At 40.6% G+C, this 26472-nt stretch overlaps 1 protein-coding gene across 12 annotated transcripts in view; it reads left to right on the top strand.

Annotated features, from left to right (window-relative positions):
* The window catches only part of Ank2 (ankyrin 2), a 569474-nt gene that overhangs the window by 153258 nt on the left and 389744 nt on the right, over window positions 1–26472 (top strand). The window contains exon 2 of one of the 12 annotated variants that reach the window (XM_021195386.1): window positions 10358–10418. The exons of the other annotated variants lie outside the window; for them this stretch is intronic. Within the exon in view, the coding sequence (XP_021051045.1) occupies window positions 10398–10418 (21 nt within the window). The 5' untranslated portion in view covers window positions 10358–10397. The remainder of the gene's footprint in view (window positions 1–10357; window positions 10419–26472) is intronic. 12 annotated transcript variants of the gene reach the window in all.

Raw genomic sequence — 26472 nt, 5'->3', positions numbered from 1 at the left:
TGTTTTTTTTCCCTTGGTCACTTTGACTTAGTCCTTTATTGCTTTATTCAGTAAATATGCTCGAGTGCCAAGGTCACAGCAGCCACTCTGCTAGACACAGGGATCCAAGTTAAGCCAGCATCCCCTGCTCGGTGGAGCTCACAGCTCAGTGCGTACTGCTGCTGACACCAGCTCTGACCCTGACCTGGGAAAACAAAGTCGGCTCTAAGCTCAGGCTTAACTGACCACGTTTAATCTTCAGGAGCCAGAGGCTGTGTTTCTCATCTTGGTGTGCTTGGCTTGTGTGCTGGTTAGTTTTTCTGTCAACTTGACAACAAATGGGTCACCTGGGAAGAGAGAACCTCATTTGAGAAAATATCTCCATTCACTGGCCTCTACAGATCTGAGCAGGCATTTTCTTGAATAAAGGTTGATATGGGAGGGCCTGACCACAGTGCTACCCCTGTGGTCCTGGGTGATATAAGAAAGCGATGATGACTGAGTCTGAGAAAACTATGGACAGCAGGGCAGGAAGGAGCATTCCTTCATGAGCTCTGCTTCTCTTCCTGCCTTAGCATCCCTTGATGATAAGATGAAATAAACCTTTTCTTTAAACCAGGTTGTTTTTGATCATAGTGTTACAGTGACAGAGACACAAACTAACACAGCTTGTTAGGACAGCACTAGCTTTCTCCTTCCACATTGTCATCACTTTCTCTCCTTGTGAGTCTGTTCACTCATGAAATGAATATCCTCGAAGTGCCCTCTGACTGTGTCATTTCTTTTCTTAAATATCTTGGGCACCAGTGGTTATCTCTCAGTAATGCTCAAACTGAGCAGGTTATATCTGTCTAAGTTATTATTAATAATAATTTTAATCTAAGATCTATAGGTCCTAGCTCCAGCTGTGATATTTTCCCATGTTATCCTTCTGTTAACAGTGTTTAACAGGAATGGTTTATTCCTTGGCTGTTTACACATTGGCTTACCTTGGCAATGAGAATGCTTCATTTTCTTTGGGTCCTCCAAGACTTCTCTGCCATTCTATTTTCTCCTCTGAACTGCCTTAAAAATTCATCTTACCTAGCACCAAGCCCTTAGATGCTTGGCCTACTGACAGCTCATGTGGCTGCATTAGATTGATTGGAAAAACACTAGCAAAACCAGACATCACCGGGCAGGGAAACTGGGGCTTGAGTTTTGCTTTGCATTTGCTTTTGATAGCAATGTGGTCTTTGGTATGTATTCTTATAGATTCACTTTCCTTGTCAACAGAATGTGGATCATAGGATAGGTTTCATGTATTGTTTTAAAAAACATTTAAGGTACTATGTAATATAGTCAATGTAATTTTGGTAGTACTAGGAATATATAAGTTATAGGTTATTATTATAAATGTTGCTTTTATTTCCTCAGCTGAAGTGATGAAATAAGAGCTGTATTCAAGCTGTGTGAATAAACATCTTGGGCTGAACCCAGAGTGTTTCCTTCTCTTTTCTAACTATCCCTAGGCCTAGGCCTGGAACTTCTAGCCTCTGTACAGTCTCATCTTTCAAGCTGACTGATTCAATCTGGCTTCTCTCATATTCTCACTGAATTGCTCTGCTTGGCCTCAAACTAACTTTGTTAATATGTTCTGGTCTTCTGGTTCCTTCTCATTCTCTGGCTCATTCTGTCTTTGCCTGTGCCTAGCTTGTTCTTTCTATATCTTGTCTCTGTAAAATTATAACACACACACACACACACACACACACACACACACACTACCCTCTACACCTCCATACCTTTTCTTTCTCCCACTGCTCTTAAGTAGCCTCTCTTCCTCTGCTCTTCTTCTGTGAGTTGGTAGTATCCTATATTTGATTCCTTTTGTCAAATCTTTCTCTTATTCATCACTTTGTCTGCCCCTCAATCAGACATCACTTTCAAACATGGCTGCTTCCTTTTATAAACTAAGCTTACCTTCATTTTTATGGATTAAAGGTATGTGCTAAATGTGCATCTGTATTCCAGCCAGGTCATACTGTAATCCAGGGGCATGTTTGTACTCTGACTGAATTATATCTATGGATATGATCCCTTGCCAGAGCAGCCATGTTGTTGGATTAAAATTTCTCTACATATTATTGTTAATAACTATATTTTTATTTAATTGTACAATTTCTATCTCAAAACACAAAGAAAGCCTATACATTATTAATACTGTATGTCTTTTTGATGGGAATCAAGGAAGGGAGGGAGCTAAGATGTTACTTTTAGCTCCCTAAAAGTCATCTAAATATTCATCTACTTGGTCTGATATGAGGTTTCTGTTGTTGTTGACCCAGGGGTTGTGAACCTACTGTGCAAGCACTTACCCATTGAGTTGTAGCCTTAGCTTTTAGATGTGGGTTTTTTTTTTTGTTTGTTTTGTTTTGTTTTGTTTTGTTTTGTTTTGTTTTGTTTTTTTGGTTTTTCGAGACAGGGTTTCTCTGTTTAGCCCTGGCTGTCCTGGTACTTGCTTTGTAGACCAGGCTGGCCTCGAACTCAGAAATCCGCCTGCCTCTGCCTCCCGAGTGCTGGGATTAAAGGCATGTGCCACCACACCTGGCTAGATGTGGTTTTTTAACAGTTGTGTCTGGACAAGTATAAGGTATGAATGGAAGCCCATGGGAAGGAGGGTCAGCAATTGTTGCTATTTAGGCAACTGCTATTTAGGTTGCTGCTAAGAATAACGGGGACAGGGAAAGCTAGATTAAAACAGTGAGTCTTCATTGTTCATGGGAGCTGGGCTTTTTCATTTGTTTTTTTTTGTTTTGTTTTGTTTTTATGTTATTTTTAATTGTTGTTTTCGTTTTGCTAAGAGTTGAGAGGAGATACTGAAAAAACTGATGCTGATGGCGAAAAGGTTTGTCTAGTTCCTATTTCATCAATGGCAAGCAGCTTTCAGTGGCTCGTCTTTGCCAAATTCACAGCAAAACCTCTGGTGAGAAAGACTAAAAATGAAGAGCCATGAAATTGTTTACTATGGAATCCTAATTCCCAGTGAGAGGCCTGGAGAACCGGGTTGAATAGTGAATCTGAAGGAGGCGAAGGAAGCTCTTTAAGTGGAGCTAAATGTAAGCCATCATTAACACAGAGAGAGCTACAGCCTCACAGCGGAGAGGGGAGCACTTCAACTGCTGAGTCGCCTCTCTCAGAGAAGAGCGAACCTGCATGAAAGGCCAGGACCAAGTCTTTCAGCTGCAGAAGGAATAATGCACATTCTGTCGGTGGCCACAGAGTCCTCAAAGGCTCTGCAGAGTGGCTCAATGGAGCCAGAGGCAAGGGCTTCAAGCAGTGGCTCTGCGTCTTTGTCAGTCTCTGGAAACTGGGGCTAAAATTAAAAGTAGTTCAACAGTTCTAAATGTCAGACGGAATGCTTTGCTCAGCACGAAGCATACAGTGTTGACTTCCCTCTTGTGTTCTGGGCTATTGTGTGAGATGTGGGATCCGGCCCTGTTAGCACTTCACTGATACAAGAGCCCAAAGAATAATGTGGTCCACAATTAATATTCTGTGATGCGATGTCATTACCAGTATGCCTGGGACTTTAATTGAGCAAGTTTTTTTTTTTTTTTTTGTGATCTTGTTTTATTCTTTTGGTCCTTAGAGACCATATTTTTTTTGCTGTCATTACCTCCCCCTCCCATGGAAACTTTTTGTGAATGCCTAAGTATTACATTTCCTAAATTGGTACTAGAACACACAGAGGGTTATTGACCACACATGAAGTGAACTATGGAAAGATTTTATAATGTTAGAATAGCCATCTGAAATTCATGGTCACACACACAATTCTGGGAGATATATAACTGGTTGTGATTGAAGTATCTGAATACTTGTTTGTAGCTTTGATGGCTCCTGGCGAGGCTTTGTGAATGTGGACATTACATCTGTTGAAACTGTGATCTTAATTTAGATAAAACAGACCAAGAAAGATAAATGGTGGGCATGCTTGTGGGTGCTCAGAGAAAACCCATGGAAACTGGAGTGTGACCAGGCCTTGACTCCATGACAGCTCTTGATGGTCTATGTGAAAGTGAATAGGACAAAGAATTAGGAAAGTGCTTTGTGGAATGTTCCAGAATTTTGTTTGATTGCTCATTAAAACACGGAGCACAGGATTCCGTTTGAGAATTTCTAATTCAAGAGACAGAGTTGGGCCCAAGAACTCATATGTCTAAGTTCCTAGATGATATTATTGATAATCTTGCAGGTTTAGAGACCCCTGGAATAAGAATTATTCTCATGATTCATTGTATGTACAGAAGAATCACCTTGGAGAGCCCAGAAAATCTTCAAGAACATATTATGGGACTTAAAAACCAGTGATGTAAAAATTTTTAAATTTTATTTTTGAGATTATAATATAATTACATAGTTTTCCCTCCTTTTTCCTCTCTCCAAACCTTCACATATACCATTTCTTGGTTTCTTTAAACTTCATGACTCTTTTCCATTAATTGTTATTACATGCATATATGCATATACATTTGTATTCCTAAATATACTCTGCTTAGTCTGTATAATGTTACGTGTGTATATGTTTCCAGAGCTGATCACTTGGAGTTGGATAGTTAGTTGGTGTTTCTCCCACTCTCAGCATCCCTTGTTGCCTGTGGTTCTTTATGTAGGGTTGAAGCCTCATGGGCTTTCTCTTGTCCTCTGGGATGTTTACTAGGAAGCCCTATCGTGATTCTGGTGCTCCAGGCTCCAGGACATTGACCTGAAGACTTTACACTATAGGAGCATCTTCACCTTGTTGTAGTTTTGACTTCTTCATTTTTTTCGATAATTATCATGGTAAAGTTCTAACATTCTTTAAGAGAAAATCAAGTGGAAATACTATAATAATTTAGAGACCTTGGGCCCCAGGGAGAGATCTGGTTGGGTGGGGGGATGGGGACATCCTCTTGGAGACAGGGGTGGGGTGGGGGGAGGAGGTGTAGGATGTGGAACAGTTGAAGGGTAGACTAGAAGGGGGATAAAGTCTAAACTGTAAAAAAAAAAAGAATAAATAAAAAATAATTTAGTGGTTTAATCATAATTATACTATAGGCTAAATTACATCTCATAAAACTATGATGTAATATAATAGGATGAATAGTTAGCAGAATCTGAGATCACTTGTTATCAAGTAAACTAAATCTTTTTAAAGGAGACAGAAAAATATAATGGGAAAAAGAACAGACTTTTGAGATCGATAGATTCTGACTTTTCTACTTACATTGTTTGGGCAAGTTGTGATGTTTGGTTTTCTCTTGTAAAAAGAAATAGCAATTCCTGAGGCATACTGGGAAGACTATACATAATATGTATCATATGTATGCTATAGCTTCTGATGTACTGTAAATGGGAGCCATTAAAAAAAAGAAGGGGAGGAGTGTGAAGTGAATAGGATCAAAATGCATTGTATGCACGTGTGAAGCTCTCAAAGAATTACTAAATCCATTGTCTTAGTCGCTTTTGTATTGCTGTGATAAAATGCCATTACCAAGGCAACTTGTAAAAAATAACATTTAATTGGGGCTACGGGTTTAAAGCATTAGAGACCACGAAGCAGAAAGAAGGCACACTGGGAACTGCACCAGTCTTTTGAAACCTCAAAGCCCAAGCCCAGTGATACACTCCAGCAATGCCACACCTCCTAATCCTTTCCAAACATGTCTATTAATTGGCAGCCATCTACTCCAAGATATGAACTTATGGGGCCAATCTCACCAAAGCCACCGCAAACATCAGAGTAAAAGAAGAAGCAGTGCTGACCACATGTGTCTCTCAGTTCTTAGTTTACACCACTGGACACCAGGTGAAGATGGCTTTCCAACTTCATACTCCTCAGCTAGCTAGTTCAGCAAAAGCTTTTGAATGGATTTAGCTTGAGTCTAAAAGTAAGCCTCATTGCTTGAGAGTCTTTCATGTAAGATTTATGAGTTCTCTGAAGATAATACATTAAAGAAAATTTAAAACAAACTTTTGGATGTTGTGCTATGGGAAGTATTTCTTTTCTGTGATTAAATAGGCATGACGAATGCATATTTTCTGGAATGCTGATCAGATATTTGAAAAAATGAGGTATGTTTGTATATTGGCTTGGTCTATGTCTTCAAGAGTGATAGAAGCCAGTTCCAAATGTATATTATTTTAAAGACAATAATTATATGAATGTAATAGAACAATTCTGGGATCTCTTGTTAAGGTTGGTAACTTAACAAGGAGTTAAGGAGTATCTTTGTGCACTCCTCCACCCCCATTTCTGAGTAGATAGACATACTCAGCTACTATTGCTGAAGAAACTTCAATAAACACAGAAGTCAGTCAAATTATAGAAACCCATGAGGTGTGTGGTACATTACCGTAGGACAACCATCATCTCTCCTAGGTAAGACATGGAGGGCCACAGTAAAGGAAAGTGTGCCACTGAGAATGGATGGGGGACCATCTGATAGAAGCTGTAATGAGAGCCGATGCTATTGTCAGAGTCATGTGAGAGCAGGAGGGGACAGATGAATGAATATCTTTAGCTCTCTCCTCTTCCATTTGGGAATATGCTGTCTAGTCATTCCACTGAGCAAACCCAATGGAACCCAGTGGGCAGGGAACTCATGTGATGATGTCTGTAGGGTCAGCATCATAGTACAACGACAGGTCAGAGGAGGAAAACTGCACAGACACGAAGGTTGTGTGCTCGGGTGCGAACCAGGAAGCAACCAGTTTGCACTACGGTTTCTTTTGTCAGAAAGAAGTGCTTTGAGATGAATCAAGGGCACAGGAAAATAAAAATAGGATTAGCTGTTTGCATGTATAGAAAGAGCTTTTGTCTGGGTGTATGATGAATGAAATTATATTGGAAAGATACTCAGATACGTGGTTTCCAAAGACAGTTTTAAGATAATATATGTTGTGCTTAGCCCAGGAAGTGGCACTATTAGGTGGTGAGGTCTTGTTAGAGTAGGTGTGGTCTTGTTAAAGAAAGTGTGTCATTGTCCTAGCTGCCTGGAAGCTAGTCTGTTCTTGGCTTCCTTTGGATAAAGATTGAGGACTCTCAGTTCCTCCTGTGCAGTGTCTGCCTGGAAGTTGCCATGCTCCCACCTTGATGATAATGGACTGTGCAGTGTCTGCCTGGAAGTTGCCATGCTCCCATCTTGATGATAATGGACTGACTCTTTGAACCTGTCAGCCAGCCCCAATTAAATGTTGTCCTTTATAAGAGTTGCCTTAGTCAACGTGTCTGTTCACAGGAGTAAAACACTAATCAAGACAGATGTTGTTCACTCGATCTAAAAGTAAATTTTAAAAAGAGTCTTTTCTAGACACATTGAATGACAAGAGTATCTTAATGTGAAAGGCTGAATCTTACTGGGGAAAGGGATGGAGATGGGAGATAAGAAGTAACCATGTGAGAACACTGACTTAGAATTGGAGAAGTGGCTATCATTTTGACCCTTCATTCTAAGTGTGGTATACTAGGTAGAAACTAGAATTGCTCCCTGTCAACTAGACATGTGCCATTTCACATGATCATGGTGAGGTTAAAGTAGTTGATGTATGTGAAAGACTTTGGGCTAAGTCTAGACACAAACTGTTGTCAATCAATCTAACCATCTAATAATACATAACTCATGCCAAATTTATGCCAGGCATATCATACTTACTATCTGTAATTCTTTAAGTAGTCTCATTTCATGGAGACACTGGAGGCTCAGAGCTCAGCAATTTGTACAAAGTCCATAGTTAGCCAGTGGCCATGCCAGGTCCTGAAGCCAGGCCAATTATACCCCAGTGCCAGGCTCTTCCTGGTAAACCTCAGCCCACAGTCTTTGTCCCTTTTCTCTCATAAGGCAAACACTTTTGAAATAGCTTTCTCCGAAGTCAAATGATACTGTGTGGTGAGTTTTCTTTGAAATTCTGTCCAAAAAAAGCACTGAAGTTGAAAAATACAAGCTCCTGTAAAACATTTGAATATAATGTGCCAGGCTGCACAATTTCCAAGTGGATGCTCACACTGAAATCCAAGCTTGCTTTTGTATTGTCCTCAGTGAGATATCTGAGCTCCTCTGAGCTCCCAGCAGCATCAGAATGATCAGAAGAACAACATTTCATTTCCTAATCTGCCTGCCTAATTATGCTAACTTACATGGAGAAACCCCACGAAGAATTTCTGCACTTAAAAAAATTGTTTTAAAATTAATGAATCAATAAAATGACAAAATATGGAAGAATCTATGAACTTTCTAAAGAAAATAAACCCAAAGTCAAGAGGCAGAGTCTAATGTATTGGTTTCTGTAATAAGAATAATGAGAGAGAGTGTGTTGGCAATTGAAAATGAGTTAGATACTTAATAAGGTGTACAGAAGAGTCTCGGGATGGGTTATAGATGATGTTTTGGAAAGCAGAAAAGGAAGAGTCAAATAAAAAATGGGGTGGGTGGACGTACATGCAGACAAAGCACCCATACATAGAAAACAAAGCTTTAAAAATTAAAAAAAGAATAATGACATATATTTGGCCAGACAGCAGAACATACTTAAACTGGCATATAAATCAGTGTTTCTCAACTTGTGGGTCGCAACCCCCTGGGAGTTTCAAATAACGCTTTCACAGGGGTTACCTAAGACATTGTAAAATCCAGATATTTACATTACAACTCTTTTTAAAAATACTTATTTACCCTTGTATTTCTTTTCTTTTTTTTTTTTAAAAATTTTTATTTATTTATTTTATATATATGATGAGTACATTGTTGCTGTCTTCTGACACACTAGAAGAGGGTAGCAGATCCCATTACAGATGCTTGTGAGCCACCATGTGGTTGCTGGGAATTGAATTCAGGGCCTTTGGAAGAGTAGTCCCTGCTCTTAACCACTGAGCCATCCCACTAGCCCCCTACATTACAATTCTAAATAGCAGCAAGATTACAGTTAAGACGTAGCAATGAAAGTAATTATATGGTTGGGGCTGGGAGGGTCACTGCATCATGAGGAACTATATTATTTTTCATTAGGAAGATTGAGAACCAGTGATCTAAATGATCATTAGGAAGATAATGGCTAAAGAAATTCTTCTGTAGTGCTTAATATACAGATTTATGTACACTAAAATGAGATGCATGGGTTGCAGGAACTGCTCAGTAAGTAAGGGTGGTTGCCCTGTAAGCAGGAGGACCCGAGTCTGAATCTCAACACACAGCCATCTCACACATGGCTGTCGGTGCTTATAGCTCAGCACTGGGTGCCAGGTCATGATAAGATTTCCTGTGCTCTAGCACATGGCCTCCAGACCATGTACACATGTGCAGCACTAACTGGATTATCAAGAATAAAAGAAAAGAAAATTAAATTAAAAAAAAAAAAAGATGTGATGTTAAGAGGGAAGGTGTTGGAAGATTTAAGGGAGACTTAGAGGGGGCACCTGGGATGGGTGGCACATATGACCATATCTCATGGTGTGTATTTGTGGAATTCTCAAAGAATGAAAAGAATGAGGTACCTACCCAAAGCTCACTGGCAGCAAGCCTGACCAAAATGGAGACTTGTCTCAAGCTGCTAAGACAAGAGAAGAGTAGAGGAGGGCACCTAGTGTTCTGTTCTGGCTACCACACGAGCCTGCAAGGGCTCGTGCACACACATGTGTGTGCATGCACCACCCCTATGAACCATAGGCCACACAATACCCGCATGCAAATAATAAAGTGACATGGAGGTATGTGGAATGTGGAATGGTATATTGACAGCCTGCTGTGTGCAAGCTTGTGTGTGGTGTTTATGAATGAACACAGAAAGAACGTGAATGAGAGAAGGCAGTGTTGGACTTATATAGTGGAATAAGAGATGTTGATCGTTCTAAAGTTCACTTTTTAGAGTGTTACAACAACAGATTTTCAGTTTTTGTACTACACTGTAAAATGGGCCAAGGGCGTGGCAGTAACTGAGCTGCCTATCTAACAGTTTTTCTACAAGCTATATTAAGATATTTTTGAGTGCATTTTGATCAAAATGTCAGTCAAAGTGCATGGCTCCATATTGCTTGCTACACTAAACTTGAACCAATAAAACCATTTGTATGAGTGAACACAAATATTCCTACTGTTTGTAATCCCCTCAAACACCTTTGCATTATGGAAATCCTCATATGATCTGAGATCTATGTCCCTTGCATACTATATGCTATTTTATATTATGTTTTGTCTATTTTGAGCACCTGAAATAATATTTGTTTTATTCTTTTACATTAGAAAGAACTGTACCAGTGTGCACTACGAACTGACTTTTAGTTCAAATCTAACTGCTGTTAGTGACATTCTGATTACAAACACTTAATGCTTTCTGTCTCTCTTTCTCTCTCTTTTCCCTTTAGGTAAGTAACTGATCAGGGACATGAAGAACTGCTATTTCAAATGACAACCATGTTGCAAAAGGTACTTTTGGTATTTTAATGCTATTTTGAAGAAATCTTATCAAAAGGCACAGGGGCTAGAATGTAGCTGATTACTACTTTGTTTAAAAATCTTGCGACTCAGATGTAAAGGCATTGCATTAATCGTTTTAAATTATGAAGAAAGCAAGTAGACTGATCCCCCCCCCCGTGTCTAAGCAGTTATTACCAGTATCATATTAGTATTTTGTGGGAATGAAAAGAGATGTCATTTTTTTCTTCAGAGCCATTTCTGGAAAATGAAGAGTTGGGGAAGCCGATTGATTCCGATAGTTAGAAGGGTCACGCTGGGATTCATTCTGCACTCAGCTCCCATTTTTGTTCTTATGGTTTATTTTCTGGGGCCACATTGTCTTCAGCAGTACTTATAACACTCCCTGCTTTGAGCTTGCTGACAAGAGTGTTTGATTCTGGATAATTAAATTAGACTGCATGCATGTGGAGAATTTTCCAGGAAAAAGAAATACATAGAAATTGGTTTTTGATAAACAATAATAGAGGAAAACAGGGAAATTACTGTACAGAATTATACAGAGGGGTAACAGAGGGCAAAAGTCCTTAGTCTGCTGCATCACATTCAATGTTTGGAGTTCTGTTACTTTTTTAAAAACAATTCTATTATCTAGGATTAATCTTCATAATATAATGGGAAGCATTCCAATCGCATTACAGAGAAAATATATACATTACACACTATTAGGCTAGCTATGTGACATCACAGCGTTTGCAACCGTGTAAAACACCAGCCGTGTTTCAGACGTCATGAATCATGTGCTGTCCCTTCACACAAGATGAATAACTAAATACTTGGAGATGTAGGGGGACACAGAAGAGGAGAGATGACCTGTTTTCTTATAAAAGTAACACTTTAACGAACTTCCAGTTTTGCTGAAAAATTTCCTTGTAAAAATCTGGGCAGGTGCCACATCTGAGGACATGTTTAAAAAAATGTTTAGGAAATAACTTCACTCCAAAGCGTTTATGCTCTTTGAATGATGAGAATTTAACTAGAATAAACTTCTGAACTTTGTAGACATTGCTTTGTTAACATTGTTCTCGATGAGTTTATTATTGTTGCTTAATAAGAAAACACGGTTCCACTTGGGCTATTTCAGGGGCAGGTAGATATTACTCTGTCTTGTGCTATGATTGATATTATCTGCACAAGCATATAATAATACTGTTTGATCTCCTTGAAGTACCAGTGAGGGTCCAGTGTGAGCGTTGGGTTGGAGCTGAAGAGCATCCCAGCAGGACAGTGGAGAGTTTTGTGGTAGCTTTGGGAGTGACTGTCTCATACCTGCAGGATATTTTTTTCATAACTTCTTGAGGGGGGGAATGGCTGTAGAAGGCTGGCCTGCTGACCGGGGGAGGTTTACCCTTTCATTCTATGATTCCCTTCGCAGAGGAGAAGTCTCTCAGTTCTGGTTTGTGCCCTTCTCTCTGTGTAGGTGTATGTCCCCGAGTTTCACCTTAGAATCTCTGATTAGTGGTGTTTGACGTCTTAGCTAGTTGTATAGACATCGGTAGCAAAGAAAATGGGAATATTTTAAAATGTTCGATGGGAAATCATGTGTTCCAGGTGTTACATTTATAGGCTTTGGGTATCTTGTTTTCATGGCCTATTTATCATGTAAGAACTGGAAGAAAATATCAAAGACTAATTTTGGGGGGCGTATTTGGGAGTTAGCATTGACATAGTCATTGATATACATATTTTTGTTTGCATGATATACCCAACAAATTCATGTAAAAGTAGAGATACCTGTTTGTGTTTTTGCCTACAAATTAGATGTAATCCTCTGGCCCTTTCCTGAAGCAATGGCACATGGGCCTTTCATTCCACCCATTAATAATCTAGTTGAACTTCGGGTACCTATATTTGACAAATTGTGCATTTTATATCATTATTTTCTCCTGAAGTATACATACATCATTGCTAATAATGATAGAATTAGATTTGTTCGTCTTGATTGATTTAAGTGTCTCTAACCAACGCATCAAATTGGAACTCTCTAGTGTCTCCACTAAATATGATTAGATGTGGCATCTCTAGGTCACTGCAATTGTATTTAAATGCAGTTTTTGTGACTAGAGACAGTATACTTTTATTTTGTATTTTTTCTGTTGTTTGGGGTTAAAGACATTCACAGTCTTCACTGAAACTCATTCTTTGTTGTGAAAAAGAAAGATAAATTTTAAAATATTGGTAAAGATCACTACTTTTTTTTTTAACAAATGGGAAAAAGAATAGGACTTTTTTTTTTTTTTTGAGAAAAGTGTTTATTCTATGATGAGTTTTCTATATTGGATCTGGGACCCCAATCCTTCGTTGTTAACCTATGTATTATAGAGAATTCAGGGGAAGCAGGGCCTGGGTTGGGAGCTCAGTCGGTAGAGTGCTTGCTGTGCAAGCATGAAGAAACTATTGTCATCACCACCAGCAGGACAAACCGGCAACCAAAGAAGATATCAGAATCTGACAAAGTAAACAGAGTTTTGATGAGTTAGTTGATTGATTACTTCTTTCCAAAGCAAAGGTCATTGCCACTTGTGCCATCAAACTAGAACGAACTGTTAACCTTGGATCTGGGGGCATCTTCAAACCATAGATTTGGGTACCAAAGCTGATGGATCAAGGAGCCCTTGATGCTCAGGCAGAACTCACAGACCTCCTGAGAGCCTCGGGCTCCACCCTGGCTGCCGTGCTCTGTGCTCGGTGCCTTGACTCTCTCCCTGCTTGTATTTTATTTCTATTTCTGCTGGGTCAAATCTACAAAGGAAAAAAAAAAATCAAACTAGCCGAGTTATCTATGTCATCAATGGGGTGGGAATGTCAAATGGATAAAATTTGATTAGCAGGAGATAAAATATTATTGATTTTATTAGCATAGTACAACACAACTTTAAAATTTCATACTCAGTTTTTTTTTAATGTGTGCAGAGATGAAGGGTATATGCATTAAATATGCGGGAAATCGAGAGGTAAGATTCTTACTTTAGTCTAACGAGTGGAACACTCATTAGACCATCCACAGACTAAGATTGTATTGATTACATGGGCTAAAATCACTCAGGTTCCAAGATCTATAACAGTCTGTGTGGTTCTAGATGTGTTCCCTTTCCGCAACGGACACTTGGATAATATATATTCGAGGCCAGATTTGAGTGATTAACAGATACTGTTTGTAATCCAGACACAAATGTTTAGCATCTTCTCAATAAGCCAGATATGATCAGCATCATTCTCACAGTCTTTTCAGTTAAAGAACTTTACAAACTATCTAGTTCTGAGAGGATGTGTATCAGCACCACCAGGAAGACATGCTGGGTTTATCATAAATCTTTATCATGTGACTCTTGCAGATAGAGTCAATGTTTTCAGACAGAGTCTCACTGTATAACCTAGGCGGGCTTTGAGCTGATGATCCTCCTCCATCGGCCTTTCCAGTGCTGGGATTCAGTGTTATACCACCATGCTGGTTAGGTTACAGCTGTGTATTAGCACGCTGGCTCAATTACAGCTGTGCACCACCACAGTTACCGGTGGCTCAATTACTGACATGTACCACCACACTGGCTCGGTTACTTGTGTGACCACCCAGAGGGCACAGTTACAGGTGTGTACCTTAGGCTGGCCCAGTTACATGTGTGTACTACCATGCTGACTCAATATAATTTTTATTATGATAAAACACGTTATATGGTCACAATGCTTAAAACGAAGCATCCCAGTGTCATTTTCCCACTATGCTGCCAGTGGCACCAGAGAGAAGCTCTTGGTGGCTCTGCCAGCTCACTCAGGTTAAAACACAGGAAAAATGGCAAATCATTGGGGAACTATTTAAAAACAGGAAAATAGTTTAAGCATCTGAAGCGAGTGAGCTAGACATGCTTCTGTTTAATTGGTTATTGTGTGGATCTCTGTATTCTTGATTAGGAAGCACGGATATGACACACGAGGGGCTGAAAACAGAAAATGCTTTTCGTTCAAATGATTTCTCTCTCTCTCTTTTTTTTTTTTGATGAATTTTCCAAAGTGATACCATTTTTGAAAACTGGGAAACCCACGCTGGGGCTCCTTCAAGCATAGTCCATTTTGGTAAACAGATAAGTCAAACCTCTAATGTGCTGAATACAGGCTTGCTTTATGAGTCATTCATTTCTGCCGAAGAGATCTCAAACAAAATTCTACTCCTTTAACACTCCCACAGAGAGAAGTTTGGAGGGATGCACACAGGCACACACGACATTAATATCGGCCTAGTCACACCTGCCTTTACCTGCGTCAGTTAGAGACAGAACCAGAGGCAGTAAGTGGGTATTTCGTGGCTGAGATTTTACAGTTTAATTTCTTTTTCTTTCTTTCTTTTTTTTTTTTTTTTAAAGCCAGTGCTCTTAACCATTGCACCATCTTTCTTTCTTTTAGATTTATTTTATTTATGAGTACACTGTAGCTGTCTTCAGACACACCAGAAGAGGGCATCAGATACCATTACGGATGGTTGTGAGCCACCATGTGGGTGCTGGGAATTGAACTCAGAACCTCTGGAAGAGCAGTCCGTGCTCTTAACAGCTGAGCCATCTCTCCAGCCCCACAGTTCAATTTCTTGGTACATGACTTTGCTTAGTGTAACTACTAAGACTAAATATACTTGACATAATGTCTGCCTATTATCATGAAATTTTATGCCCCAAACATAAAAATATAAACATGACTTGTTTTCTTTCCTGTATCCATTTTAGTGTTGTCTATAATTCCATAAAGAAGGAAGGCAGTGTGATAAGTTTCAGTAAGATAAAAAGTTATTAATTAAACTACCTAGTAAGTATATTTATTGTAGAGATCAAACAGAGCTTTTTGACTCTGGCTCCAAACACTGGAATTCCTCAGCTAGCAAACTAATCACACGAATCAATAGCGTTTGTTCTGATGTGGCTTGGAAGAGAAGATGGGCTACTGGGATGGAGGGGATGGAAGCCTGCTTTCTTGTCAGGTACCAAATGCTAGCACAACCGGTGCTATAGAGCATCGTAATTGCGAACCAGCTCTGTGAAACCCAGTGCAAGCAAACAGTGGAATGTAAGTGCTGTCAATCAAGATTGTCTGTGATGCTCACCATGGCTCTGCACCTACTAGTACACGGAAGCCAAAGAGAATGCCCTACAGAGCTCTGGTGTGGAGCAGAAGTGGAATTTTGCCTAGACCCAAGGGATCTAGATACAGAAGACTTCATAATGACCAGCCTCATTTACTTAATTAAAATTTATTTTTAAAGTAGCCGGAAATTACAAGTGCACACTTGTAACCCTAGCAGCCAGGAAGCTTGAGGCAACTAGATTTTAAATTCAAGGCCAGCTGGGACTACATAAAGAGACTGTGACTCGGAAAATTAATTAAATTTAAAAAATATGCAAGGCACTTCCATTAGGAATATAATATTTTAAAATATAGTTATTTTTCAAATACTTGCTATTAGGGTGAGCGCCAAATTTTACATTGCCCTTTGTTTGTTAACTGCTACCCTGGATTCTCGTTTTCTTTTTCTTTTCACTGCCTCAAGATTTCCCACTGTGATCCTCGCATGACTCAACCTTCTCTGTGCTGGAATTGTAGGTGTGAGGCACCACTGTTTCTCTATGCTTCATTTCTAATGTTGACGGGACTCAGGCCAATTTTCTTCTTACCAGTTGTCTTAGTTAGGGTTTTATTGCTTTGACGAGACACCATGACCAAGGCAACTCTTATAAAGGCAAACATTGAGTTGGGGCTGGCTTACAGTTTCAGAGGTTCAGTCCACTATCATCATAGCAGGAAGCACGGCAGCCTGGATGCTGCAAAAGAAGCTGGGAGTTCCGCATCTTAATACGAAGGCAGGAGACTCTCTCCCACAGGCAGCTAGGAGGGGACTCTCATTCCTACAAGGCGGAGCCTGTGCATAGGAGACCACCAAGCCCATCCACACAACGACACACTTCTTCTAAGGCCACACCTCCTCCAATAAGGCCATACCTCCTAATAGTGCCACTTCCCATAGGCCATGCATGTTCAAACCACCACATCAATGTTTATAAAGGCATACTGCTTTGCCCACAACTACTGAGAAGGTGTCAGAGACGGTTGTGATCTCATGGCATTTGAATAGGAAATGCCAACTGATTAGTTCAGCATTCTTATAACCAAACAAGGCAGGTTCTCTGTTGAAAGTATTGAGTTGAAATACTAATGTTTCCAAATTACACACACACACACACACACACACACACACACACACACACACACACGCAGATGCACACCAGACATGGAATGGAGTGGTAAGGAACAATATGCATTTCATTTTGATAAAGAGCTCTCCTTTTAAAACCAAGCTAAGACAATTTTAAATCATCTTTAATAGCATCAAGCACCCTTATTTTCAGCTGTACAAGTATAATTTGAACATCACTGTGTAAAAATCCCCCGGATTTCTAAAGACATTTCTGCATTACTTATGAGCAGTGTGTAGATTAACACAATGAAGGCATTTCTTTGCTTATCTCCCTCATGCAGTCTAGAAGTCTTGCCCAATTGTGTTGCCAAGGTCATTTTGCAGGCCTTTAGTTCTTGTTGCACTCATACCTTTGAATATCTAGGATGCTCTCTCCTTCCCCATCTCCCATCTTCTGTTTAATATTATGTTAATTTTAAGTATTAAATAATTAAAATTTATATTTAAAAGCAGGTGTTTCTGGGTAGTGACTATTCTGAGAATCATAATTATTTATACATATGCTATCAGCATGAGGTTTTATTGGTTATTAACCCAAGTGAATTCTGTATATAATCTTCCTATGGAACATTTGTCCGCAGTAGGTTTCTTTATTTTTTTATAGTTATGTAACTTGTTACTATAGAAAAGTCATTTTGAGGTTTATGGAGGGGGTTTATCTAAGTTTTCTTTTTTCCAGTTGTTTTGAGACAAGGACTTGTTAGTGTAGGTTGGCCTTGAACTCACTACGTACCGGCTGAGGCTGGCCTTGACATCTAACCCCCTTTCTCAAGTGCTTCACCTCAACCATCTCAGCACTTACACATTTTGAAAAGATTGTAAAATACAGTTTTTTTCTTATTTCCATTTCCTCTATCTGTACCAATGCTTAAATGTTTGGTTTGTTACCATGGCAACAAAGAAAAATGTATTCACTTTTCATTGCTGAGTGTCAAATAGCGTGATCTTCTGCACACAGCACTTAGGATTTACAGCAATTCAGCCCCAGCATATTTGTCCTTGGGTGTATTCGTGTGGGCACTGTTGTCTGACTGGCAGCAGATCGGGGAGAACTGTCTAGAAATCACAAGATGGCTGCCAGCATCGGCTCCGGTGCTGGTTGGCACTGTGGTCTTGGACAATTGCAAGCAGCCTGGACTCAGTTTCCTGAATTGATAAATACAGAAGCAGGAGCGGATGACTTTGAAGGTTCTAACGTTCCTTTTTAATTCAATACTGCAGGTGATGAAATTGCAGGACTGCTCTGGCTGACCTTGGTCCTGGACCCACCCTGAGCACCTCTATCCCCCTTCAAGGAGAGGCTGGTTCTTTGTCTGGGAGGGTTTGAGGAAGGCAGTGATGTTTGAGTAGATCTATATTCCAACACATTTGTACCGGCCTCTGCAATGCTCACACATAGCCGGTCACTTCTCTTTTTATATAACCTTCTGTCTATTCGCCATGCCTGCCTTATTAGGGTTACCACGGCTGTGGTGACCACAGCAACTTAGAAAGGAAAGGGCTTATTTGGCTTTCACTTCCACATCACTGTTCATCATCAGTGGAGGAGGTTAGGGCAGGAACCTGGGGGCAGGAGCTGATGCTGGGGCTTTGGAGGGGTGCTGCTCACTGGCTTGCCCCCCTTGTTTGCTTTGCTAGCTTTCTTAGAAAACCCAGGATGACCTCACCTACAATGGTCTGGGCCCTTTCACGTCACTCAGGCTCACCTGCAGATGGATCTTATGGAAGCCTTTTCTCAACTAGGATTCCCTCCTCTCAGTATGCAGCCGGGTCACTTACTTCCCCTCATGAACTCTGCTTGACACACTATGAAAAGGACCGAAAAGGACAATCTGGTTCATCCCAGCTAGGTGGCAAGTTGGAAAACTCTGAATTTCACCTGTGGGCTTATCACTCTTGAGAGTGGAATTTAGAAGACATTTCATCGCTAGTTTCTCTCTTTGTGCCTAGGCTTAAATGTTTACCATGGCAGCTAAGAAACATATACTGCCTTTTCATTGCCAAACACCAAATAGCATTGATATTTGTTACCTTTTCTTCAAGCCAAGATTTAAAAATACCAGTGAGCAAATCAAATAATTAGGGTTCGCTGAGTATGGTTTGATGTAGTTACCAGATTGTTGGCACTGGCATGATAGCCAGAAATAGGGTAAGTTAGGTATTTAGAATTATCATCTATCTGTCTATCTATCTATCTATCTATCTATCTATCTATCTATCTATCTATCTATCTATCTACCTATCTATCATCTGTGTATGGTATGTATGTGTTACAGGACTGCATTTATATGCTTTGGAAGTCAGAGCATAATTTTGTTGAATTGTCTTTATCCTTCCACCTTTATCTGGGTTCTGTGGATTGATCTCAGATTGTCAGGCCCGTGTGTCTAGTGACTTCACCTGCTGAGCTATCTCACCAGCCCAAGTGTGTTGTTTTGAATAAAAGTTTTGTGAAGCGCCTGCTTGAATATGAAAAAGAAGTCCAATGTTGACCAACTTCTTTGTGTATCAGTTCAGATTGTTCAATATCAATGTTTAACAAAACTGTAAAAATGATTGAGGATGGGACAGATCAGAAGATAAGCATACACTTACCATGCATGAAGTCCCGTGCTCATTCTCAGCACCCCCAAAGTCAAATAAACCCCAGAAAATATCAGCAATTTAGAATGACTGGTATCAACTTAGCCTAACCTGAGATGCAGCAGGAAGAAAAGAGAATACGTTTTAATTTTAGGTTGCAGCTGTTTTTTTTTCCTCCAGTATTATAAAAGCCAAGTTGGCGGAGGGTACGGAGTGACTGACAGGGCCAATGGAAAAGCTCTATCTTAACAACAGCAGGGGAGCGGTAGGGCCAAACAGGACTTGCTGAGTCACCCAATTAAGAAGTGACTGAGACAGTCTCAGACTCAATCCAGGCTAGGGTTTTCCTCAAGGCCCAAACCATGAACAAAACGGGGCCCAACCATGTCTTTAAAAAGAAACAAAACAAAACAAAACAAAACAGGGTCTAGAGATACGGCTTTGATATTAAGAGCCTGCTGTTTCTCTATAGGACCTAAATTGGGCTTGCAGCATCTACATTGGGCAACTCATAACTGTTTATGACTCCAGCTCTTGGGAATGGAATACCTTCTTCTAGTTTCCATGAGTACTCACACACACACACACACACACACACACACACACACACACACACTTGCTTTTGAGCTAAGAGTCCAGTTTGTGTATCAGGCTGGCCTCCATCCAATTCAAGGCAATCCAATGTTTCAGACATTCAAGTGTTGGGATTACAGGTGTTTGTTGCCATAATTGTTCTGTGAAATATTTTATACACTACTAAATATGCCTTTTATTAACTCTGAGGAAAACAGTGTCCTGTATTTATTATCAGAGTATATAGCTAAACATCACAAGAGGTTGCCTTTCAAGACCGAGGCGCTGTTTTGCTAGTCAACTCCCTGTTCTAAGCATATCAGTCATCATCGTCCTTCTACCATATGTGTTTGACTTTACCATTTTATGGCAGTAGATTCAAAATGCAGCATTTTAAAAACAATCATTTTTATTTTTTGAAGTGTGTGTGTGTGTTTGTGTCTGTGTGTGTGTGTTCCACAGTGGCCTGCAGAGGGCATTGCACACCTAGGCTAGAGTTTTTGTTCCATCTGACATAGTTATTGGGCACCCAACTTAGGTCTCCCAGATGAGTAACACATGTTCTTAACTGCTGAGCCACCTTTTCCAGCCCAACATGTGCTAGAGTTTGAACAGTAGAATGAATAAAATAGGAACAAAAATATGGGCATGAAGTAATATCCTGAATAAACCTGTTGGAAGAGTGTCACTGGTCATTTCTCACATTTTGTTTAAGTTTTAGATATTGAAAAAAGAGGAAGGAGGAATTTGGAAAGCAATACAATGTAATGCCCACATTCTCAGAACTTAATTCAAGCCAGAAGGATCTCAGATGGTCAGCATAGGTTTTAGAATGATCCATCCCACTGTGAAGTCTTAGTCACATCACTGATTTAAGAGTTCAGAGGATAGTCCTCTCAAGGGTTGGTGTAAAAAATGAAGTGGCGATAGGTGAAATGATTCTCAAATTAAGTTAAAAAGTGATTATACTGTTATGTAACACTTTTTAAAGCTTTTGAAAGATTGAAAGGTTTGAGATGCATATCAATGGCTCACCTTTCATGTTAGACAACTAACACACATTTTGGCTGTTGCTTGGTGAGGAAACGGGTTTGTGGAAGCTGATTGATGAACTGGCGAGGTGGCTCTGTAAGGAAAAGTTCCTGCCAAGAAAGCCTGGCAGGCTGACTTCAGACCTGGGAATTCACGGTGGCCGGAGAGAACTGACTCTATACAGCTGCGCCTGACCTCCATGTACCCTCTGTGTTCTCCAGAGCAGGGCCAGGCCTTGTTAGAACATCTCTGAGAGAATAAAGGATTCCCCTTACAACTCAAACACAGCAATCAGTATCTTATGGGGGAACAGTAGCCATCCATTTCCCATCCAGTCATGATAAGAATATATAGCTTTGCTTTATTATTAAGGCAAAAGGTACGCCTGCCTTCTGTACATCCCATTAACCATGAGTTATGTTCTTGAGGAAGAAATTAACTTACTTTGAAGAAAATAATTAATTAACTTGTCCTGATCGTATGAAATTCTGTGTCCTAGTGAGCGTTAACTGTCAACTTGATGCCTCTTAAAGTCATCTGAGGAGGGAATCTTAATTGAGAGGTTATCTAGATCAAATTGGCCTGCGGGCTTGTCTGTGGGGGATTGTCTTGATTCTTTACTGATGCAGACTGCACCATGCCCTGGGCAGACCGCACAAAACAAGCTGGCCTTTGCATTATTTTATGGTTTCTGCTTCAAGTTGCTGACCCGCCTTTGCTCAGTGATGGACTGTAAGCTGAAAGCCGAAATAAACCGTTTCTTCCACTAAGTAGCCTACATGGTACTTGTAACAGTAGCAGAATGAGACTAAGACATACGGAGTAGTGCTGTGGGGGACAGACGCAAGTACCTCAGTGGGATTTATAGTTAGACAAATCAAGAGTGTTTGAGTGAAGCAAACTTGAAGAATAAGAGAGATTGTCTGGAAGAGCTATCTGGTATAGAGTATAATGAGTAGCGTAATTAAAATTATGGAGTACGAAATGTGTCTCCTTCCTGGGCTTCTTTCATGATAAACCCACTCTCCCGTGCTTTGATGGAGTTATGGCCAGCTAAGGGAGAAAGGATGGAGTTATCATGAAAAGAAAAGATAATGGTATTTTGCTTTAGATGAAGATTGTACAAAGTCGGCTACTAGTGCGTGTTTTGAACCGCTCCCCACGTGCAAGTTGGGAAATAACTTTCTTGGATCCTTTCTCCTCAGTCTACTGTATGTGTCCCCTGGGGCTCAGCATGGACCAACATCATTTTAAAAGCTCAGACCTTTGGATGCTGCTTCCGGAGAAAGTGAGGTCGTAGCTTCCAGTGGTGTCAGAATAACAATTGTTAAAGGAGGTAAGGCAAAGCAAGTCAGATACCCTCCCGGGTCATGCTGATGAGCCACCCAAGTTGACGGAGGCTGCTTGCTGGTCACCAAGGAGACAAAGGAATAGTCTAATAGGCCAGTCCTTAAATTGTTCACTGTGTAAGGATGAAAGGGTGTATATACTCTTTAAAATTGGTAAGATGCTAATTTCTTAGACTATAAAGTATCTCTTTTCGTCTTGATTCCTCCTTCTATGAGTTGATGAGTTTATGTCTGTCAGATGAGGTTGAGCTATGCCAGGAATATATGGAGAAGGAAGAGTTTGATGGGTCGATCTCATTCCTCCAGGACCAGCTGACAGGAGCTGTTACTAGCCGTCTGTGCTCTAGAGTGCCGGGTATCCTCCTGTAGGCCTCCAGCAGTTGTTTGAGATGGGTTTTTACAGGAAAACTCTTTCTGTGCCTGCTGTTCTTTAAGATGGAGGTTACCTCTCACGCATCACTACACGCGCTGGACCTGGAGGTGTGATCCCAGATGCTCTTCAGTGTATGCCGAGGCTGCATCCCAATAAACCAATGGTTCTCAGCCTTCCCGATACTGTGACCCTTTGATAGATAAATAATACATAAGTGTGGACGGTGCTGACCTCCAGCCATAAAATTATTTTCCTTGCAACTTCATAACGGCTACAGGTATGGCTCATAATGTAAGGGTCTGTGTTCTCCTATGATCTTAGGTGACAAGAGGGTCGTTTCATTCTACCCCCAAAGGGGGGGGTCATAGCCCTACAGGTTGAGAACTACTGCAATAAACTCATCACAAAAAACAGTCCTAAGGGTGTTTGTCAGCGGCACTATACATTACTGCCACAAAATACCTGATGGAGGCAATTTAAGGAAGAAGATGCTTGTTTGGACTCAAAGTTTCAGAGAAATTCAGTCCTTGATGGGAAAAACATGGCGGAATTCATGGCTGTGGGCATTGTGTCCAGAGGTCCTCTAGTCTAGACTGATCAGGAAGCAAACAGAGCTGAGGCAGAGCCAGGTGTACGACATTCAAAAGCTCAACCCCTTGAGCTACTTCTGCTTGCTCTCCCCTACCTCCTCAAGGCTGTCCTGCTTTGGGAAACGGTTTGGATTCGAGCCATAACTGTGGGAAACACATTTGATACATTTTAAAAACATTTAGTTACATTTTCAAACATGAGAGCCTCGCAAGCCTACCTTATAAACAGAATGCTCACATTAGCTTAGAGTTGAGTACAATCATCTAATTTGAATAAAGTGGTTTTCTAAATACTATACAGAAAATAGGAAACACATTGGCTAAATAATTACACTTTCACAGGGTTGCAGAGTCGAAAGTTTATCCCACGTTGGAGACTTTTGACAGAGCCTCCTTGACCAGCCTGCTTCTTTCAGAAGCTGACATGCTCTGCAAAGTTACTCTGCTCTCACACCATGAAAAACCAGAACAAAATTGTAAATTTTGTATCACGTCTATTGGAGATTTGTTGATAAAAGTCAAGCGCATTTCAGATATCGATTGTGTCAGAGCCATGCTGCTTTTGATTGCACTGGAGTCGCCCTGATAGCTATTGATCCCGTCATAGCTCTGCTGGCAGGAATCTACTGCATCATAGTTACACTGCCACCCTCTGCTCAGCTAAAGTCATGAGCCCCAGGGCATTCTTTCTAGAAACATCCCTCTCTCCACCATGGGAGGATCTGTCACACTTATGTGTAATTTGTGATAGTAGTGGTGATGGTGATGGTGATGATGATGATGATGATGATGAAGATGATGATGATGACTGCTGGCTGTGCAGGCGTGTGACTTTGTTCTTGAGATGATTCAAACACACCCTCACTTGTTTTCCAGGCCAACAAACTTTCTCATAGCAAAGAACCCGAGCAAGACAAGGCTGTCTCCAGACACTCTTGCACTTAACTAGGAAGGTCCCTGCTGAGCCATTACCCTATAAAGTTTATTGGCATTTTCTGATTTTTTTCCAATAGCTCATTATGCTTATCTTGTTTAAAAAATGTGAAAAAAAGAAGAAATTGACATGTATCCTTTTGAAAAGCATCAGGAAAAAAACCCCAAACATTTTCAATGCGTGGAACCATCTGCGCTCACTCATTTATTGTGGTTTAAAGCATTGATTATGGGTTGGTAAGATGGTCCAGCCAGTGAAAGTGCTTGACCCACACGCATAGCAACCCGAGCTTGATCCCAGAACCCACAGTGGAAGGAGAGAACAGATTCCTTTTGTGCCAGTAGCCTCTGACTTCTACACACTGCACATTACACATATACACACAATAATAATTATAATAGTTAAAACATTAAAAGGTCTCCCCTAAATAACGATTACAATAACATTTTTTAAAATACTGCAAATAGAGAGAAAAGAGTGTTATTTTGTACTCAACCTCTTAACAGCTGTTTGTTTTTATTTATGTATTTAAATTTTATTTTTTATTGTGTAGTTGTGAGGACCTTAAAATTTTCTTCTTTTTAAATTATGATTTAAAGTAATCATGAATTTTGCATATTCTTCTTGTTCCAGGTTATTGTTTTTGCTTTTTGTTTTCTTGAGACAAAGTCTCACATAGCATAGGCTGGCTTTGAACTTACTATGATGCTGAGGGTGGCCTTGAACTCCTAATCCTCTACCTCTCCAGTGCTTTATTTATAAGTGTTATTATGCACAGCTGAAGTAATAATTGTCCAAACAAGTCCATTTTATTTTCCTGTTGATGTAGTTGGGAAATAGTATAAATAGAAAAAAATATGTTTTTATTTCATTAACACTAGTTATTAAACACACATACACACAGAACTTGCTATAAATTTCCATTTTTCATTCATAAAATGCACATTTTTTTCTTCAAAGATGGAACTTTTTGGACATAGCCATTGTTAGGGGTTGTATCAGGTTCTCCCTGGAATTGGTATGTTTGAGTCTTAGTCGCTGGTGTGTCAGAAGGCAAGAAGACTTGGAGATGGCTTTCCAAGTACTCAGAAGGTATTACATAAATGAAGTCATCAGGGTCAGTCCTGATCCCATACCATTGGTGTCTTTAAACAAAGTAGACACTGGATGAAAGAGACATGTGCAGAAACATAGAGAAAAAGAGAGGAGGGGAGGGGAGGGGAGGAGAGGGGAGAGGAGAGAAGAGGAGAGGAAGGGAGGGGAGGGGAGGGGAGGGGAGGGGAAGGAGAGGAGAGGAGGGAAGGGAAAGGGAGGGGAGGGGAGGGGAGGGGAAGGGAGGGGAGAGGAGACCACATGGTGTTAAGGAGATGATGCAGTAGGGCCCTGGAAGAAGCCAACTTAACCAGCATCACGGCCTTCATCTCTGAGCCTCCAGGCTAGTGAGAAAACAACTGTCGGTTGTTTAAAGCATTCCTTTAAAAAACAGGAATGATAGGGCAAGCACATAGGCTGCAGTCTATAAATAGGTTAATTTATCCTTCCTGGTCAAATTTACTCAGCCCCCTCCTCCAAAGTCCTCTGTTTCCAGGAAGTTTCTAATCTGTGCCATCGTGGCCCATTTCAGGCTGACTCATGTTGTATTTGCTACTTAGACACACACAAGAGTATTCCAACACAGACTTGCCAAGAAGGGAGTAAGATGCCTTCAGAACTCTGAAAAGGTGACGAGACGGAAAGAGCCGCGGGGCAGAGATGCTCCTGAGCTTGTCGACTTGCGGTGACAAGTGCTCATCCTATTCTGGGGATTCATTCTGCTGTCCTGTTCGAGTGCCCTCTGTACATTAGTCTCTCCTTGGCTTCGGTCGTGGCCAATATGGACTCTAGCCAGCCGCCCGTGCTCATTGTTTCCTAAGAAATGTTCTGCCTCTTGACCTCTAGTGGCTGGTCCTCAGGTGACTGCAGAGACAAACTCGGTGTGGATTACAGTGGGCAACTGTTCCCTCCTTCCTTGTCAGAGTTTTCTGTGGTTCCTCTAGACCTCATGGTCTGTCCCGGGATTCAGACTCCTTCCTGTCTTTTGAGGAGCATAGACTGAACTGTATTTCTCTATTAAGTGTGGGCTGCTCTGTAGCCTTTGCTCCCTCGCTCTCAGTAAGTGGTGAGCTTTTCAAAGGCTAGGAAAGACTTTTCTGTACCAAGGGCACACAAACAGTGGCTACCCAGTGAAGAGCCAGAGATGGGTCTCTGACGTGTAGACTGCAGTGTCTTTGAATGACAATCTCAGCTTTTGATAGATACGTGAACGCTATTCCTAGTCTCATATAAAAGAGTTGG

This window comes from Mus pahari, chromosome 4 (genome assembly GCF_900095145.1).
Source record: "Mus pahari chromosome 4, PAHARI_EIJ_v1.1, whole genome shotgun sequence".
NCBI classification, from domain to species: Eukaryota; Metazoa; Chordata; class Mammalia; order Rodentia; family Muridae; genus Mus; species Mus pahari.
This window is presented reverse-complemented; position numbering and strand designations above follow the sequence as displayed.